Source organism: Phyllostomus discolor, chromosome 8 (assembly GCF_004126475.2).
Source record: "Phyllostomus discolor isolate MPI-MPIP mPhyDis1 chromosome 8, mPhyDis1.pri.v3, whole genome shotgun sequence".
Lineage (NCBI taxonomy): Eukaryota > Metazoa > Chordata > Mammalia > Chiroptera > Phyllostomidae > Phyllostomus > Phyllostomus discolor.
In genome coordinates, this window is record NC_040910.2 from 106,987,110 (window position 1) to 107,005,299 (window position 18,190).

Below are 18,190 nucleotides of genomic sequence, written 5' to 3' on the forward strand. Positions count from 1 at the left end.
ATCGAGTCCCTGCCCCCCCCCCCCCCCCCCCCCCCCCCGCTCTGGGCCCGTGCGGGGAGCCCAGGTTCCCAGGGCGTGTGCGGCTGCTGCGCTCCCCTCGCTGTCAAATGCAGACGGTTTAGGAAGAACAGGACTCTCCCCCTAACTTAGGTCCCCCCTTTCGTACACCAAAGAGCGGGTGAGAGCAGCTCTACCCCATCTGAACACCGAGCACACTGTGCCCTGGATATCAGTTCTTCACTGCCTTCTGGCTCCTGAGAAGGGGCGCAGGGCTAGTTGTTTTTTTTTTTTTTTTTTTTTTTATTAATACGGTAGCATTTAGGTGCAGTTCTGTCTGACAGGTGATAGAGAAATAGGCTACCCTCTCACCAGTCTGAGGCACCCCCATAAGATGACCCCTCCTATAACAGCCCACCGCGTAAGGAAAAGGCTGGTGCTGGCCTCTTACCTGTGGGCATGTTGGTAAAGGGCCCGTAGCAACAGATTTCCAGGCCCCTGAAGATCTGGGAGAGGAGGGGAACAGAGGGATAGAGAAAACAAACAAACAAAAAACACTAGTTACAAGAGTATGAGTTTTATAAAAAAAAAACACAATGTAAAGAGACTTTCAGAAAGGAAGAACCTTTCTTCTTCTGTTTACCACCTGACAGTTCCTACCGCTGCTTCCCAGAGAGCATCAGTGCCATGCCCGGAGCGCCGGTGCGGTCCAGCAGGCGCTTCCGAAGCATGCAGGCAGCTGACCTACTCTACAGCGGCGCTTTGCCATTCAAGGGCCGAGCGTCCGCCTCGCCACCAGTCAGGCCCAGGCTCCTCCCTGGTGACCTTTTCCAGGTGACTCCGCTTCTTGTTAGAGATGGGGGGGGGGGGGGGGGGGAAGGTCCTTATTTTGTTTAATGCAACAAACCCAGCTTTTAGCTGACTTTTGATGTTTATGTAGACTTGGTGTATCTGTACTAACCAACCATGACCCTAACGGGCAGAGGGCCTACGTTTATTGTCGATGTACATCCTCCCTTTCTTCTGGTCTCAGAGCACCTGCTGCTGCCTTCACGCTGCTCTGAGAATGCCCCCTGTTCCTTCAGCAACAATGAAGTGGAGCCTGGTCCCGCCTCGCCTCACTCAGCTGACCGACGCCTGGTTTCCGGGAGACACGGATCACACCGCACCTCCCGGGGGCCTCTTCCACTCACAGTGCATCCAGAAGGACTTTCTCTGAGGATGGAAATGTTCTACATTTGTGCTAATAAGGCAGCTACGAGTCACATGCAGCTATCGAGCACCTAAAATGTGGTTGAGATGAGTGAGAAACTAAGCTTCATATTTTACTTTAGTTACAATTTGAACAGCTAGCTCATGGGGCTGGTGGCCCACTGTGCTGGACAGACGCACGCTTACCCACGCAGCGGCGCCGGTTCTGAGGGAAGGACTGGGGCATCCCGTCATAGAAGAAGCCTGAATCCAGGCCAGTTGGCTGCACATATATCATTTTAGTAATCCTCATTTCCTTCACCCTCTTTCCTTCTCCCCATTCCACTAGAGAGGAAATTGCTTAGGCCTGGAACTCGCCTCGCTTCACATACAAGACTGGGATAAAGAAAAAACTCAGGAAGCCAAAAGCATATGACTATCTTTTAGGAAATATCCCCCCAGCCCCCATTCTAATGACAGCCAGAGGACAGAGGAATGCGAAAGGATCGCAAAACAGACCCATTTCTGTTTTAAGTGACAGCCCCCGCCCGTGCCATTCTCACTGTACGGAGAGAGTGAACCCCCGACCCGTTAACAGGCCCCAGATGCTCATAATGCTAAACGTTCCCCCTGGGCAGCCTGCTGGAGCCCAGTGTTACTGTAAAAAGTACAAAAGATTAGAATTCTTTTCCATCCGGGCTGATGGAAAAAAATCGAGGAGTACGTCTAGTTATGAGAAATCTGAACTTTCACTTCTACAGACACACTTCTTTCCCACGGGAGGAAGATACTACGGTGATATCTTGTATCCTCACAATGTCGTGACTTTGACCGGTCCTTTCCGTCATCGCCCCTCGAATGCAGGGAAACCCCCGGACACTGAGATCTCCTTTGAAGGAGGGGAAATCTGGGGCTAACTCTGCCTCCCGCACAGTGGACCAGAAACAAACGGCCGCCCGCAGAGCTGCCCTGGGCGCGGGCGGAAGCGGGCCGGCAGCTTTTCCTGGCACGTGGCAGTGCCTGGATAGGCTAAGCGGAGGAGGGCAGGCTGCCCCCAAGGACTCTGAGTTCCAGGGCTTGATCTGTGATCATCCCCCAGAGCAGTTTTCCTGGAAAACCACCTCTACTGGTTCTCGCTCCGGTTCTGTAAAGGGACAGAGGGTGCTACTCCGTGCAGGGGTGCTCTGAAATGCCTGGAGGTGCACTGGAAACGGGAACACGCATGCTCTGTCAGGGCCCGCGAAAGGGACCTGCGAAAGCTACCGGCCCGGGCCCGACAGGCAGGTGTGAAATTTTGCCTGGATTTCTCCCTGAGAGGACAAAATTTTGGCCACATCATTTGCTACAGGATGATCTGGGGGACATCACTTGAGTGTTTCCTGGGCCTCTGGGCCTTCATTTTCAAAGATGTTAGATGAATCTATTTTCCTCCTTGGTGAAACTTTCTATAATTTTATAGGAAACTATAATATTGTCATTAAGAGCTCAGACACTGAAGCTAGACGGCCTGGGTTCAACTTCCAGTTGTGAGTTCACGATCAGCTGTGTGAGCTCAAGCAACTTACTCCACCGCCCTGAGCCTCAATTTTCTCATTTATAACATAGGCATAATTATTGCACATGTCTGGGGGGTTTGCTGTAAAATTGTGATCAGTTAAAATACGGCTGAGGTTTCGTACTGGCATACACTGAACATTATACAGATGTCAGCTACCGATGACCAATCACGTTCTCTTCTGCGTACCCACGGACAGCACTGGGGGCCTCCCCTCTACGGCACTCCCCACAGTGCGTTAGAGAAGGGCGCTGCGGGGAGGTGGGAAGAGCAAAGGTTTGGACTCCTTTCTGTTCCAAACCCCAGCTCTGCCACTTGTCAGCTGAGGTCTAAACCCCAAGACTAGACCAAATTACATTGCTTTTCTAAACCATTCATAAAATGGATATAATACTTATTTACCTTGTTGGCTAGAACTAAAAAAACAAAACAAAACCCTATATGGAAGCACTTAGCAATGCATGCCCCTTAAAAGATGAACGAAGGGGGCTGGAATGCATGGAGGAGGTGGGTTTTATCTTTCTTTAAAAATTTTTTAAAAAAAGATTTTATTTATTTATTTATTTTTAGAGAGGGGAAGGGAGAGAGGGAGAGAAACATCAGTGTGTGGTTGCCTCTTGAGCGCCCCTACTGGGGACCTGGCCTGTAACCCAGGCGTGTGCCATGACCGGGAATCGAACAGGCAACCCTTTGGTTTGCAGGCCGGCACTCAGTCCACTGAGCTACTCCAGCCAGGGCGACTTTACCTTTCTGTCCTGGGATTCTCTTGCTCGCTTTGGACCTTGGTGGTTCCTTCCATTGATAACATCTCCTCTGACTTCAAAATCTCGCTGAAAGAAACCAAACCCAAACCACAGGGATCAAAGAGAAGTCTTCTTCAACGGGGGCAGAGTAGATGTGTCGTATATAAGGAGCTGAGCACCGCCGGACCATATTCTGACCGCCTCCCCTAAATCACAGGTTTTGGTGGACTGGATGAAACGGCCAGCATCTCAGATGCTGAAATCAATTCCCTGAAGCTAACCTTTATGGGCAGAAATTAAAAACCGGTTTTCACCTTCCTGGGACGTACTGTATTTTAGTTTTCAACATCTACCTCCTCAAAACATTCCCTTGGCATTCAGATTAAACTGCTAACACTGTGCTGTTATAAAGATAACTGGAGAATTCCTGACCTCTTAAATCAATCGTGTATTAACATCTAAGGGCTTCTCAGATTTTCATTGATTTAGTTAATGAAACCAAAATGATAAAATACATTCGATACATGTAATACACTGAAGAAAAAAGGTTTTTCTTAATCACTATTTTGACTGATCAAGGATGAGAATAATGGGATTGGGGAGGTCAAGGCTTTTGGGAGAAATCTGGGGGAGAATGCTCCGAAACAATCCCGACCGAAACCCAGAGTGCAGGGGAAGACCCCGTCTGTTGCCAAGAGGGTTACAAAATGAAGTCACGCCAGCGAAACCACAGGCTGACAGCAGGGGGGAGACTAGGTAACGCTCCCTAGTCACTTAAGAGAGGAGACAGAAGATAAATATGTCATCTATTCGGAGACGATGTTCAAATTTCTAGGCTTGATTGTGCCCCTGTCCCTACTTCACCTCTGCCTAGATGTCTAATATAAATTCCCAAATTTACGCACCTAAATGGAGCATTTTTAAAAAATTGGTTTATTATTCTTTAAAAAAGATTCTATTTAGTAATTTTTAGAGAGGGGAAGGGAGGGAGAAAGAGAGGGAGAGAAACATCAATGTGTGGTTGGCTTCTTGCGTGCCCCACACTGGGGACCTGGCCCGCAACCCAGGCATGTGCCCTAACGGGCAATCGAATTGGTGACCCTTTGGTTCACAGGTCAGTGCTCAATTCACTGAGCCGCACCAGCCAGGGCTAAAAATTGGTTTTATTATCGATGTAATTTGAAACGGAGCTCTTGATTCTAACCCCTCTCACTATTAACACTACTAACATCCACCCCACGGTTCACCCTCTCGATTCCTTCCCTTTACCTCATCTCCCAAATTTCACCCATTTATCAGTCCCGTCTCCAAAGGTATCTCAAACCAACCTCCTCCCACCACCTCCATGTCTCCGATTACCCTACACGGAAAACTCAAATTCCTTACCTTGATTTACCCCAAATCCCACCTGATCTGGCCCTGGTCTCTAACCTTCTCCAGTTCTCTGTCTGACCTCTGTCCCTACATGTCTGTCACTCACCAGTCACTGCCTTCCAGCTACAACAGTCTATTTCTCCTTAATGGACAAGCTCGTTCCTACTTCACGACCTTTACGCTTGCCGTTCCCCTGCCCACACTGTGCTGCCTACGGTTTTCAAGGCCAGTCCCTAGTCTTGTGTCGCAGGTACGGCTGAAGCATTTCAGAAGCCGTCCCTGGCTCTCCTCAACTAAAGGAGTCATTATCCGCCTCCACTCAGTTCCTAACCTATTTATAGTATTTACTGATAGCTTTTCTTTTCTTTTCTTTTAATCATTGTTCAAGTACAGCTTTCTCCCTTTTATTCCTATTCCAGCCCACCCACCCAACCCTCCCCACTTCCCTCCCATTACCACCCTCCCCTTAGTTTTTGCCCACGTGTCCTTTAAATTTGTTCCCATGAACCCTTCCCATTGTCCCCTGAAATTCCCTCTTCTCTCCCCTCTGGTCACTGTCAGCCTGTCCTTGATTTCAGTGTCTTTGGTTATATTTTCCTTGTTTCTTTGTTTTGTTGTTTAGGTTCCTGTTACAGGTGAGATCATATGGTATTTGTCTTTCACCGCCTGGCTTGTTTCGCTTAGCATAATGCTCTCCAGCTCCATCCACCCTGTTGCAAAGGGTAGGAGCTCCTTCTTTCTTTCTGCTGCATAGAATTCCATTGTGTAAATGTACCATAGCTTTTTGATCCATTCATTTACTGATGGGCATCTAGGTTTCTTCCAGCACCTAGCTATTGTAAATTGTGCTGCTATGAACATTGGGGTGTGTAGGTTCTTTTGTATTGGTGTTTTAGTGTTCTTAGGATATAGTCCCAGCAGTGGAATTGCTGGGTCAAAAGGAAGATCCATTTTTAGTTTTCTGAGGAAATTCCATACTGTTTTCTGTAGTGGTTGTACCAGTCTGCAGTCCCACCAACAGTGCACTAGGGACCCCCTTTCTCCACAACCTCTCCAACACTTATTTGTTGCTTTGTTTATGATGGCCATTCTGACCGGTGTGAAGTGGTATCTCACTGTGGTTTTAATTTGCATCTCTCTGATAGCTAGCGATATTATTTACTGATATCTTCAATGTTCTTTATCACTGCGAGTTCTCCCTCAGCAGAACGGGGACACGAGCAGACCGCGGACCCACCAGCCGTGTGTACCGCTGTGTTCCCGGTGCCCAGCACACAGTGGGCTCCCAGCGGTATAAGCCACTGAATGGAAGTTAAAATCAACAAAAACGTCACTTAATTAATTATAAACATACTGACTAGTACATGATAGTTTAAAACTTCTTGCTAGTTTTATTTCCCTTGTTCTGTTGTCACCGGCAGCTCTTCGATGGCTCTGTTCTAAAATTATTCCTCCTCCTACACTCATCTTATTTACCTCTCCCTGTTCTCCGTCTCATACAGAGTAACAACTCTTTGCAGGAACCTGATTTCTAAACAAGTAGATTTGCATATCAATATGAAGGAATTTTCTTAACCTTTTTTTGGGGGGGGGGGAGGAGAGTGTGATTTTTATATTTATTTTGAGAGGACAAAGGAGGGAGAAAGAGAGAAGAGAAACATCCATTGGCTGCCCTTTGCAAGGCGCCCAGACCAGGGACTGAACCTGCAACCCAGGCATGTGCCCCGACTGGGACTCGAACTGGCGACCTTTCACTTTGCGAGATGATGACCAACCAGCTGAGCTGCACTGGTCAGGGCTGCTCTGCATAACTGGATGATTCCCACCATCAGGGGAAATCAGTCTATGGCAAGTTGTGCAAGGACAGAAGCAGCTAAATTGTCAGTGTGTGCCATTTTCAATGGCACCAAGTCTTTCTGATTAGCTTGTAACACCAAGTACCTACCTCATCTAGAATCTTTCTTTCTTTAACAGACTGGGTCACCCCTAGAGAGATCACAGAAGAGACAAGTCACAATGCAGAAGAACATGCTCTTTTCATGGAGGTGCACAGCGAAGGGATTCACAGGAGAGCTCGGGAGGAATAACAAACACTGAGCAGACGTCCCCTCTCCATAAAGCCACAGCTCTTTAATAAGACTTGTAGCAGAGATTTCCTTCTGGAGACACAGCCGATGCTTAATCCAAACATTACAACAGTGCCTGATGCAGGCAAATTTCTGCCTATTATTAAATAAATCCCTCCTTCCTATGTTAACCCTGTCGTTGCTAGGAGCAGATTAGGCCCTATTACTTATAAAAAGAAATCCATTTTCCCAACATTACCAGCTTATCTGAGCAAAGAGATATGTGTAAAGATAAAGCTAGGCTAGTGTTATCTAGTGTTATCGTTAAAGACCTTTTGGTAATTCAGATTCAGCATCAGCAAAAAAACCCCTTCAGTATTAAACTGTTAGGTGTAAAAATGCAATTCTGAGGTGTTAAAGGGAGGAGGGGAGAGGTACACTGTACTTACAGAAATAGCTAACTACCCATTTTCCTCCTGCAATTCCCAGGAAATATTTCAGTGTCCGTTCACATACGAACTCAGCATCTGCAGAATGAAAGATATCCAAAGGATTAGCAGAAGTTGAAAACAAAGTCAGGAAGTGCTGCTCTAAACAAGCTAAAGAGCTCCAGCCCCCTATTCGACTTGCAATCAATCGACTTGCAATCAATCTGGATCGATGATTCCAATACCCCGGTGATAGAATCAGAGGCTGGAAGCACCTCTTGTTATAGCCAGCACGTGCGGATCTTTGGAAGCTGGAGAAGACGGACATGAAATTAAAACCAGAGAAAATGTCTGCCCTGTCTTCTAGATGCCAAGAAGACTGGCTAGAGACATCCATTACTGCGTATCCACACTGTAGTACTGATACACGCGGCTGGGGAAGATCTATTTTACTGGATGGCAAAACGTCAAAGGAAAAGAAGAAAAGAGTCTTGTTGAAATCCTATATCTGAAATATCAATGTTACGTGACAAATTTTCACTCCCAGACTTCTACCCGGGGAATCCTAATCCCCTAGTTCCCCTGAGAGGGACGGGAAAATACAGAGTATTTTCACGGCTTTTCTCCTTTCAACCTAAGTATTTCAGAAAGTAGTAGTTGAAGAATCACCTATTTCCTAGTGTTTCAAAAACTCCTTTGAAGAATAAATAAGCCAACCGAGGAAAGAAGAAATGTATTTAACCAAATCCTAAACACAGCGGCCTGTCTGCCAGTAGTAGCAGCAGCCATTGTTCCTCACAGAATTCTTCACCAATTATTAAAATCTTATTTTTTTTCATCACAGCTTTAGAGCTTTTTGTTTAACTGCTGCAAAAGTTGATTAGGAGTTTATTTATTTATTTTTAGAGAGAGGGGAGGGAGAAAGAGAAGGAGAGAAACATCGATGTGAGAGATACAGTGATCAGCTGCCTCTCATGTGCACCCAACTGGCGACCAGGTCTGCAACCCAGGCATGTGCCCTGACTAGGAATTGAACCCCTGACCTTTCTGTTCATAGTCTGATGCTCAATCCACTGATTGCCATAAGCCAAGGCAAAAGTTGATTAATAATATGCTTTAAACTCACAAATTTTGGCTCATTTCTAGTTCAGAAGTTATACTGCTTTTGAGTTTAAAGATTAATTACCTCAGATTTAATTTACATTTTAAAGTTTCCTTTTCACCTTCCAGCAGCTTTGATGCAAACCTATAGCTTAAGATACTTTAAACCTTAATGACATTCATCTCTAAAATAGCACTTGGTTCAAAGTACCTTGTTCTGGCATTTGGTTCCTATATTACCTTCTGACCCTGTGGTGTGACCTACATATACAGTAGAAACCAAACATCTTGGAGGTTCTAAGGCGATGTGTCCCTGGCAAGGAGTCTGGACCCTCTACTCAAGGACCTGCAGCGGTGTGAACAGAGCGGACCACCGTATCTCCCGAGAGCCAATTCTCCCAGAAAGCTTTTGAGAGCTGTACCTCCTGTGTGCTGCGCACACTGGTTTTTGCGTCCTGGAGCCCGTGAACGAGTCTACCTCCTCTCCCAGATAACAAACAACTCTTCAAATATTTGAAGACAGTGGTCTTGTTCCCTTAAGACTTCTCATTCCTCCGTCTGTTCTTCAGATAACATTGTTCTGAATTCTCTCTTCCCATCCTCACCACCCACCTCTGGAAAAACACTCTCTAACGGTCGGCGACCAGATTAAAAGGAAGGCATGGTGCTCAAAACAGAGCACATATATCTTCCGGGCAGTCGCTCCAGCAGAGAACGCAGGAGCGGGGTCAGGACTTTTACTTCAGTTGTCCAGGCATGAGGCCTGCATCAATGAGGCCCGATTTCAAACAAGCTTTCCAGCAGCCCTGAAATGTTTACTCAGGTTTAGCGCACAGTCAACCAAAAGGTGTCTGTGATCACGGGAGTCCTATTAAGATTTTAAAAGGGGAAGGTGTAGGACAAATGAATTTCTTTCTCCTGTTTCTCCTTTTTCACATGCTAGGCTACCCAGAGCTGACATTGGACCCATTTCCTGAAAAATTCCCAACCACCCTCCAACTAGTGTTTGCGTGAAGCCAGGACACGGAGTCGACAGGGGCTGGGGTTTCCAAGCGCCCAGATTTTGAATCAAGACTTGCTTGTGTCCCGTTCTCCCCTCCGCCCCGCCTGTCCCTCTGGGACCGGAGCTCTGCCTCACCAGAAGGCCCACCCCACAGGGCGGTCCGGGCAGGGCGGACTAACGGAATTGGGTCCATCGCTCTGGCTCACCGCTCTCCACCTCTTTTTTAAAGAATTTATTTATTGTTTTCCTTGTCTGAGGACATGCTTATTGATTTTAGAAAGAGGGAAAGGGAGGGAGAGAAACATCGATAGGAAAGAGAAACATGGATTGGCTGCCCCTTGTATCACACCCCAGCTGGGGACTGAACCTGCAGCCTAGGTGTGTTCCCCACCCAGGAACCAAACCCCGCCACCTCTCGGTTTACGGGACGGTGCTCCAACGAAGGGAGCCGCACTGGCCAGGGTGACCCCTCTGAAACCTTAATGCAATGCAAAAGGAGGTCAGGAAATGGGAAAGCTGTAATTTTTCTTTCACAAAATAATAATCGATGGGCTAATGGAGGACCTCTGCCCATGCTACACCTAACAGATACTCCCCCTTCTTCACGAAGTTCTATGTGACCGGCGCAATGCGCGCCACCAAGGTTCTTGGTGTACCTGTTTTCATAACGACGTGAGTGGTCTCCTCAGTAATTAGATCAGTCACAGCGATGTGGTGCTTTCTGGCAAACTTGTGCACAAGCATCTGAAATCAAATAAAAGATTACACGATTATCAATCACCTCTAGTGCACAGCTTAGCGCATTTGTTATCCTAGCTTTGAATCTCCATTTTTTTCCTCAGAAAAGGTACATTCTTTTTATTCGAACATGTCTGGAGTCTCAAGGTAAATAGCAATTTAATACAAATTATATATAAATCAGAGGAAGAAATTCTATAGTAGTTCTTGCTAGCAGACATGAACTATAAGCAAGGATTCAAAATAATGTTAATACTCCCTCTCACAGCAGATATCATTGGGCTCCCTCGCAGAACGATACTCTGCAATACTATAATTTAGATTTATCAGCTTACACTATATAAGTGGAGAGGTAACTAGCCCACACAGAAAGTTATTCTACAATGTGACTTAAAAACAAGATACAATCCTCTGACAGTTGTAAGACATTCAAGTCGAGAATGCAAAAACTATCAATTCTTCTTACGGAGAAGAACTGGAAGAGACTTATATTATTCTAAAAAGAAATCTAGAGCCATCTACCTATTATCTATCACCACTCCCCCGCCCCCGCCCCAAAAAGGCAGATAAAGAAATGAACCAGATCCCTTATGGACACAGCTGACATAATTAGTAGCTCCTGTTTGGTAAACAACCGTGTTTACCAAGGCCACCATTTATCAGCCATCGCCGCCCGCGCCAGTATTTGCCCGCCGCACATGCTTCCGCGGAGGTCAGGGCATCTCCCTTTCACGCCGCCTCACTCCACAGTGCCACCGGGCACCAGGAAGGCAGGCTAGAGAAGCTAATGGTATCCTCCCCGCCTTTGCCACCGCCCTCTGCCAGGATCATTAGCAATTCTGAACTGATTAATTGCTGAAATCCCAGCCTTGAAACAGTGTTCAGTTAGAAGAGCAACTGCTGACAAGATCATCTTAATATGGGCTTCAGAATTAATCACGTGTAATACAGTCAGCAGCTTTCATAATAAATTTACCACACTTCAGCAAGTCTGAATGGAGCTGAAAAGTTTTCCTCTTTGCTTGTTTAAAGACAGTATGTACCCAAGCCACTTAGAGTCTCATGTGAGGCTCAGAGTTGCCCATGGCAAGAGAGGTTAGATCATTTTAGCCATTTCTGAGAAGCTGAACTCACGAAACGAGGAATGCGAATTTTCAATGAATAAAGGGGAATTCTTAGATATGTAGGCAGATGACCAAGAGCAACATAGACACAGGTATGAATGTGGAGAGCAAGTAGCTGGTCTGGGCACCTGCTTGTGAAATTAGAATTCTAGAATTGCTGATGAGAACTTACTCATTGTACCTTCCAGGGCAGACGTAGCTCACTTGGCCCTTTTAGTAGTGGGCCACGTCTGGCCGCAGAGAGTGTGATGCTGAGCTGCTGCCCATACAGAACTTAGGACGAGAATGAGAAACAGGTTTTTTTCCCTTTTTAAAAAAAAATATTTTATTTATTTATTTTTAGAGAGGGAAAGGAGGGAGAAAGAAACATCAATGTGTGGTTGCTGGGGGCCGTGGCCTGCAACCCAGGCATGTGCCCTGACTGGGAATCGAACCTGCGACACTTTGGTTTGCAGTCCGTGCTCAATCCACTGAGCTACACCAGCCAGGGCTTGAGAAACAGCTTTTATCCCAGGAAGGGTATAGCAAGAAAGTTACTAAGAATGACTGGGTCATCTCTCAGTGTGTAATAAATTACACCTACCACTGAATCAATTTGATACTCTAGTATGTTATCCTGTCATGGTTCTTTAAGATACATTCACTCAATTATTTTATTATGAACTGATACCAATGGTGATTAATTACAGGGGAGGTAAGTTTTTAAGATGTCTGAAATCTACACTCAGTCCAAACAGAAACAATGTTTCATTGGTCTTAATATTTTCATGGGTATTTTCCCACAGTGTGAAACAAATTCCTGTTTCCCCCAGGAGGGGACCAAAGAAATGTCAAAATCCTAATAGGAAAGTGGGGCTGTTGTAGGGCAGAAATGATAGGGCAGGCTATTAAATAGCTGGGTCACAGGCCAGGACAAAGGCAAATAAACACCGGAGAAATGTCATTAGCTGGTGGTGTGCTTGGAACCAGTTCGAATTCAGTTAATTGTGCCTGTGCGTTCTCTCCGAGGTGAACCAAGGTGGGGAACAGATGCCTTCTGGGGAGCAGAGCTACACCTACTTGCTTTTTAAATTAGAAATAAAATTAAAACACTCTATATCATACCCAAACCTACAATCTCTCTAAATGTTTAATAATTATTTCCTTGAGTAAATATATACAAAGTAACCTATGCTATCGTTTTATCTAGGTCCAAAATATCCGAAATTAGTCATGGAAATGAAATTACATAGAATTTTTTTCTATTTCTTAGATTTCTTCCTGTAAGTTATTTATCGCCAGAACCTATTCAAAACTAATATTTACAGTACATTAATGCAGTGCCAGTCATCAGGGAAATGGACATGGATAAACTTACTAATTCTTTTTGGGTCAAGCCTGATGCCACCATTGATATTCTTCTGTTGACGGTTTTTGTTGACGATACCACTTCTGGCTTCTCCCCGCTCGCACTTTCTTCCTTCACATTACGCCCAGCAGCATTGGTCGTCTGAGCAGTAGCTGGACTCTTGGCAGATTCTCCAACCTGGAACGGGGGTCCTGTCGATGCAGAGGTTGACGCCGGCACGCTGCAAACAGGAGCTGGCTGTGGGGCTCTGTCTTCATCGGGGTCCGACTCTGGGTCATCGAAGAGTCTGACTCCAGACTCTAGGGAAGGGGGGGTTCCCTCTAAAAGGAATGGGGGAAGAAATTTACTTTACATGACAATGAATCTTGAATTCCAAAGTCTAATCTCTGCTAAGAATTAAATAGATAGCTCAAGCCCCAACTGCTGGTGTGGTTCAGCGGATAGGGCCTCATTCCATAAACCGAAAAGGTCACTGGTTCCCGTCAGGGCACATGCCTGGGTTGCAGGCCAGGTCCCACATTGTGGGTGTACAAGAGGCAACCTATCGTTGTTTCTCTTGCACATCGAAGTTTCTCTCCCTCTCTTCCCCTCTCTCTAAAAACAAATAAAATCTTAGGAAAAAAAAAAGATCAACTTAGGTGAAAAGAAAAATGGGCGTGCTAATATACTATTGGTGGAGGTGCAAGGTGGCTTAACTTTTCTAAAGGACTATTTGGCATTATATTTCAAAAGTCTTGTGTGTTTACACTTCCAGTCAATAATTCAAGTTTTAGAAATGTATCCTAAGGGCATAAAAGATGCATGTACAAGTTTAATCATGGACATGTTCACTGTAATGTTGTTTACAACAGTCAAGTTTTAGAAACAACCTGAATGTCCAATAACGGGTTGGCACAGCTATTCCAACGGAGCACTCCTCATCCGTTACGATTAATTACAATAAAATAGCAAAACGCACACACCTACGTTCACTGCAGCCCGTTTACAACAGCCAAGAGTGGAAGCAACCCACATGTCTATCAATGGGTGAAAGGATAAATAAAATGTGGTAGATACATTCGATGGTTTTTAAAAAGCTAAACGAATAGCTTTATAAAAAGAAGAAAATCCGGTCACATGCTATAAACATGGAGGAACCTTGAGGACATTACGCTAAGTGAAAGAAGTCAGTCACAAAAAGAAAAATACTGTACTATTTCACTTATGTGGGGTATTTAAGTATATATGTATTTATATATAGATAAATATAGATAAATATTTATATAAGTATAAACTTATATATAAAAATATATATATTTAACCCTTGCCCGAGTATACATTTATTGCTTTTACAGAGAGAGGAAAGGAAAAGGGGACAGAGAGAAACATTGATGTGAGAGAGAAACATCCCGGGACGGAACTCGAAACCTGATTGCGAGTATGTGCCCTGACTGGGGATCGAACCTGAGACCTTTCAGTGCACAGGCCGCTCTAACCACATCGGCCAGGGCCACTTACATGAGGTATTTAAAGTAGCCAAACTCTGGGCAACCAGCAGAAGGGTGGTTGCTGGGGGACAGGGTAGGGGGGTGGGGAGCTGCTGTGTGATGGGTACAGTTTCAGTTTTGCAAAACGAACAAATTCTAGAGAACAGCTGCACCACAGTGAGAACGCACTTAACAGCACTAAACACAAGTGATTAAGATAATAAATTTTGTTACGTATTTTTTACTGCAATTACAAGTTCAAAAAAAAAAAAGAAAAGATGCCATTGATTTTAATAGAGTTAGGACTCTATTTTAGAGTCCTAACATGAAAAAAATTTGTAGCTTAGAATCCATGATATGCAATATTATAAGGTATGCTTTCTATAACTTTAGTCATTTATTTTCTCTAGTTTAAATATTCCTTTTTTATTACCTATATCATCCAACTGTTTGGCAATTCACATATGGTGCTTTAGTGAGGGAAGGGGAAAAATAAGAAATATTCAACTTTTGTTTTGTCATCCATGATGGTATCAATTACTTTTTTCGCTTAACATAGCATCAGGTATCATTACCCAATTAAAAATAGAAGACCACCCCAGAAACATTGCAGAAAATTTCACTCCACCAGGAAGTAAGCACAGCTAAGTACAGTGTATGAGATTCCTAAAATGACCCCAATTAAAATGGCCAAATACTGCATTCAGATGACAAAGAGCACCTTTTATGATAGTGTGCTTTTGAGGATTCATTTAAAATTTTCTTTAGTCATTCAAACTTTGATTTACAAGCCATAAAACACACCATTCATTTAAAGTGGTTTATAAGGCATAACATCTATAGTCATTTATATTCATTTATTCAGGAAATAAGAACTTACTTTGGAGATTTGACTCATTTTTCAATCAAGGACAGACCTAAAACTCTATTCTAGGGCTCCAGAACTCTTATCTAACAGTTGAAATAAAATATTTAGAAGACCAGGACTCTCTCGTCTTCAGAAAGTTAAACCAATATAGACAAATTAACAACTGCAATAATTTTCAAGTGAACTTGGATTAACATTCAAGCTGTTTTTTAAAAATGGGTTTAAGTATACCAGATGCATTCATGATATACCAACACCTCTGAAAGATGATTAACCAGAACACCTTTAGGTGGGATTCAGAGTACAATAAAAGTGTTTTCTCCAACAGAGCAGGTGAGGTATTACCGAGATCTTGTCTTGACAAATAAGACAGCTCCATGAAATCTTGGGCCCCAGACTCGGTCCGTTGCTGCTCCTCCACGTCAATACCCTTAACGAGCTCCTTCTGAGATGGGCGGTTTCTGTTCTGAAGACTCTGTGAGTAGCTATGCATATCCCACTTATCATCCAGCAGCTGGGATTTAGAAGGGGAAGACCTAGAAAGAATGAAACAAGAACACCATCACCATAGCCTCTGTCAAAAGACTTACACTTTCAGGGCAGCCAAAGCATAAGAGAAACAGCTCATTGTCAGAGGCATACCCAAGCGACGGCCAAAAGTCTGGATTCATGATCCCCAACCTGTCGGGGGTGACAAAGAACACCTTCCCTTAGGATCTCGTCTGAGGCAGTAAGTACATCTCCTAGTTGTTTACAAGCAGGTCAGTAAATTTCAGCAAATTAGCTACAGCCACTTCCTCAAATTCATGAGTCCCCATGGATGTGTTAGAATCAGATCTCATGAAAGTAGAAAGTTAATTAACTTTGACATCGTTACACTCATTCTTTGTACCCAATTTCAGCACAACTCTAGACTCATCCCTATCTCTTGCCTTTTCAATGGCAAGAAACTCTAAAAACGAAAGTCAGTCATAAACTATTGTTAGAAGAGTTTATGCACACAGTAATTCCTTTACTCTTTCAGAGTTTAGGACTTTGCTGAATAAAATACTTAACAGATTTATTTTAAAAAAAAAATATTGTATTTATTTTTAGAGAGGGAAGGGAGGGAGATAGAGAGAGAAACATCAATGTGTGGTTGCTGGGGGTCATGGCCTGCAGCCCAGGCATGTATCCTGACTGGGAATTGAACCTGCGACACTTTGGTTCACAGTCTGCGCTCAATCCACTGAGCTACGCCAGCCAGGGCTAACAGATTTATTTTTAAAAAAGATTTCATACTGGGACGTGGCCCACAACCCAGGCACACGCCCTGACCAGGAATCAAACTGGCGACCCTTTGTTTTGAAGGAGGACACCCAACCCACCGAGCCACACCGGTCAGGGTGATATTTAACAGATTCACAGGACCCCAGAGATCAGCCACTTAATTGAATTAAATATTGGGTGTTTACTGTGAGTCAGGCACTAAAACTAAGCCCTGTGGATTAAAGATGAGCAAGACCTAAACTGCGGATCTCAAGTAGTCTAGTGGGAGGAAGTTCAATCAAATGTGTTAACAGAAATCTCTTAGGGGAAGGGGGAGGAAGAGCAGAAATATTTGTTCTAAAATTCAATGGGTGGTTAGCTCAACTAGTTAAAGTGTGACAATGAAGTCTCACCTCTAAACGTGGGTTTAATTGCATCTGGACACGAACAATGGTGTGGGGATTGCCTGAGGGAGTGGAGGGTGCTGGCTGGAGAGGGACAAAGGGGAGAATACTGGGACAAATATAATAGCATAATCAATAAAATAGAAAAAATGCATTTTAACAATAAAAATAAGTAAATAAACATGGGTGTAGTACCTATGGAAGACAACCTTTTAATTCTGTCAGACACAGGGCCAGGGCCCCAGCCTCAAAAATATGTCTTTGTCCAATCCAAGAGGTTTGGAAAAGATGGCGTGATTAGATTTTTGACAACTTTGCCACGATTATCAGAAAGACAAATATACACATGGTAGGAACTCAGATATGAATTCCTTTTCCTTCCTGGAGCAGTGGACTCTAATGGCTCAGAGACTCTTCCTGAACTATCCAATAGGAATAGTAAATAGCCCAGAACTTATCCTTTTACCTTCACAAGGCTGTTGTAAAAATCCAATGAGAAAATAGGTAAAGTATTTTTGAAAAAATATATAAAGTACTATGCAGTCTAATCTCAACAGTGATTTGAATAGACACCCTGAAAGATACTGTGAATAGTTCCTGGAATAAATCAATACATTAAGGCCCAAACCTTTCCTTTAATTAGGGCCAGGGCTGCCTTGCAGAACTCTACCATTGGCCTCCAGGCTTGTTTACGTTTTAGTTCTGCAAGGAGTTCTGACCTCCAGAAGGAACAAATGCATCATACATTTCTCATGGTGTAGCTCAAGCCTTATGTAGATCCAAAAAGCCTGTATGTGATCGTGCAAAAAATCAGCCTAGCCCTGGCTGGCGTGGCTTAGTGGATTAAGCACTGGCCTACAAACCAAAGGGTCACTGGTTCAATTCCTGGTCAGGACACAGGCCTGGGTTGTGGGCCAGGTCCCAGGTTGGGGGTGTACAAGAGGGAACCAGTCGACGTGTCTCTCACACACTGATGTTTCTCTCCCTTTCTTTCTCCCTCCCTTCCCATGTCTCTGAAAATAAATAAATAAAATCTTTAAAAACAAAACCAAAACCAAAAAACTAGAGATAGTAGTATGGTGAAAAATATTTAACAATAAGAGTTCAATATAAGTAGATGTTGCTTAGATACCACAATCTGACGTTTACTACTTCTTACCTTTCCACTCCTGTTTCTTTGTATTTGCTGGTGGAGCTACCCAGATACTCTTGAACCTTGTCTGCAGAAAGGCTTTCCGGATTGTGACTTACAGGGTATTCGCTACTTTTCTCTGACGTTAATACTGTTTTAAAAGAAATGAGAAAACAAAGAAATTTACTGCTTTGTTCCGATGGAGATAATTCAGGTGAGCATATCAGTTTTTTTCAAAAGCAGCAACCCATGACAATTGAATTGGTTTTCATGCAAGTATATCAGACCGAATTTCATAAACACAAGTGACCAGCACTAAATGGAACTAAAAAATAAATAAAAAGAGCACTTGAAGACTGGGTAAACAAGGACACCTGAGTCAAGGCTGAAAAACACCCCCACAG

At 44.1% G+C, this 18,190-nt stretch overlaps 1 protein-coding gene across 8 annotated transcripts in view; it reads right to left on the bottom strand.

The window, feature by feature from the left end:
- BRCA1 (BRCA1 DNA repair associated) overlaps positions 1-18,190 on the bottom strand; it is a 52,688-nt gene that overhangs the window by 3,463 nt on the left and 31,035 nt on the right. For 7 of the 8 annotated variants that reach the window (XM_036033959.1, XM_036033960.1, XM_036033962.1 and 4 more), the window contains 8 exons: positions 17,814-17,937; positions 15,348-15,538; positions 12,678-12,988; positions 10,115-10,202; positions 7,376-7,453; positions 6,806-6,846; positions 3,490-3,573; positions 449-503 (listed from right to left, as the gene is read on the bottom strand). In XM_036033959.1, the coding sequence (XP_035889852.1) occupies positions 449-503; positions 3,490-3,573; positions 6,806-6,846; positions 7,376-7,453; positions 10,115-10,202; positions 12,678-12,988; positions 15,348-15,538; positions 17,814-17,937 (972 nt within the window). Of the gene's footprint in view, positions 1-448; positions 504-3,489; positions 3,574-6,805; positions 6,847-7,375; positions 7,454-10,114; positions 10,203-12,677; positions 12,989-15,347; positions 15,539-17,813; positions 17,938-18,190 lie in introns of those variants that run through there. The other variant, XR_004904926.1, reaches the window with a different exon arrangement.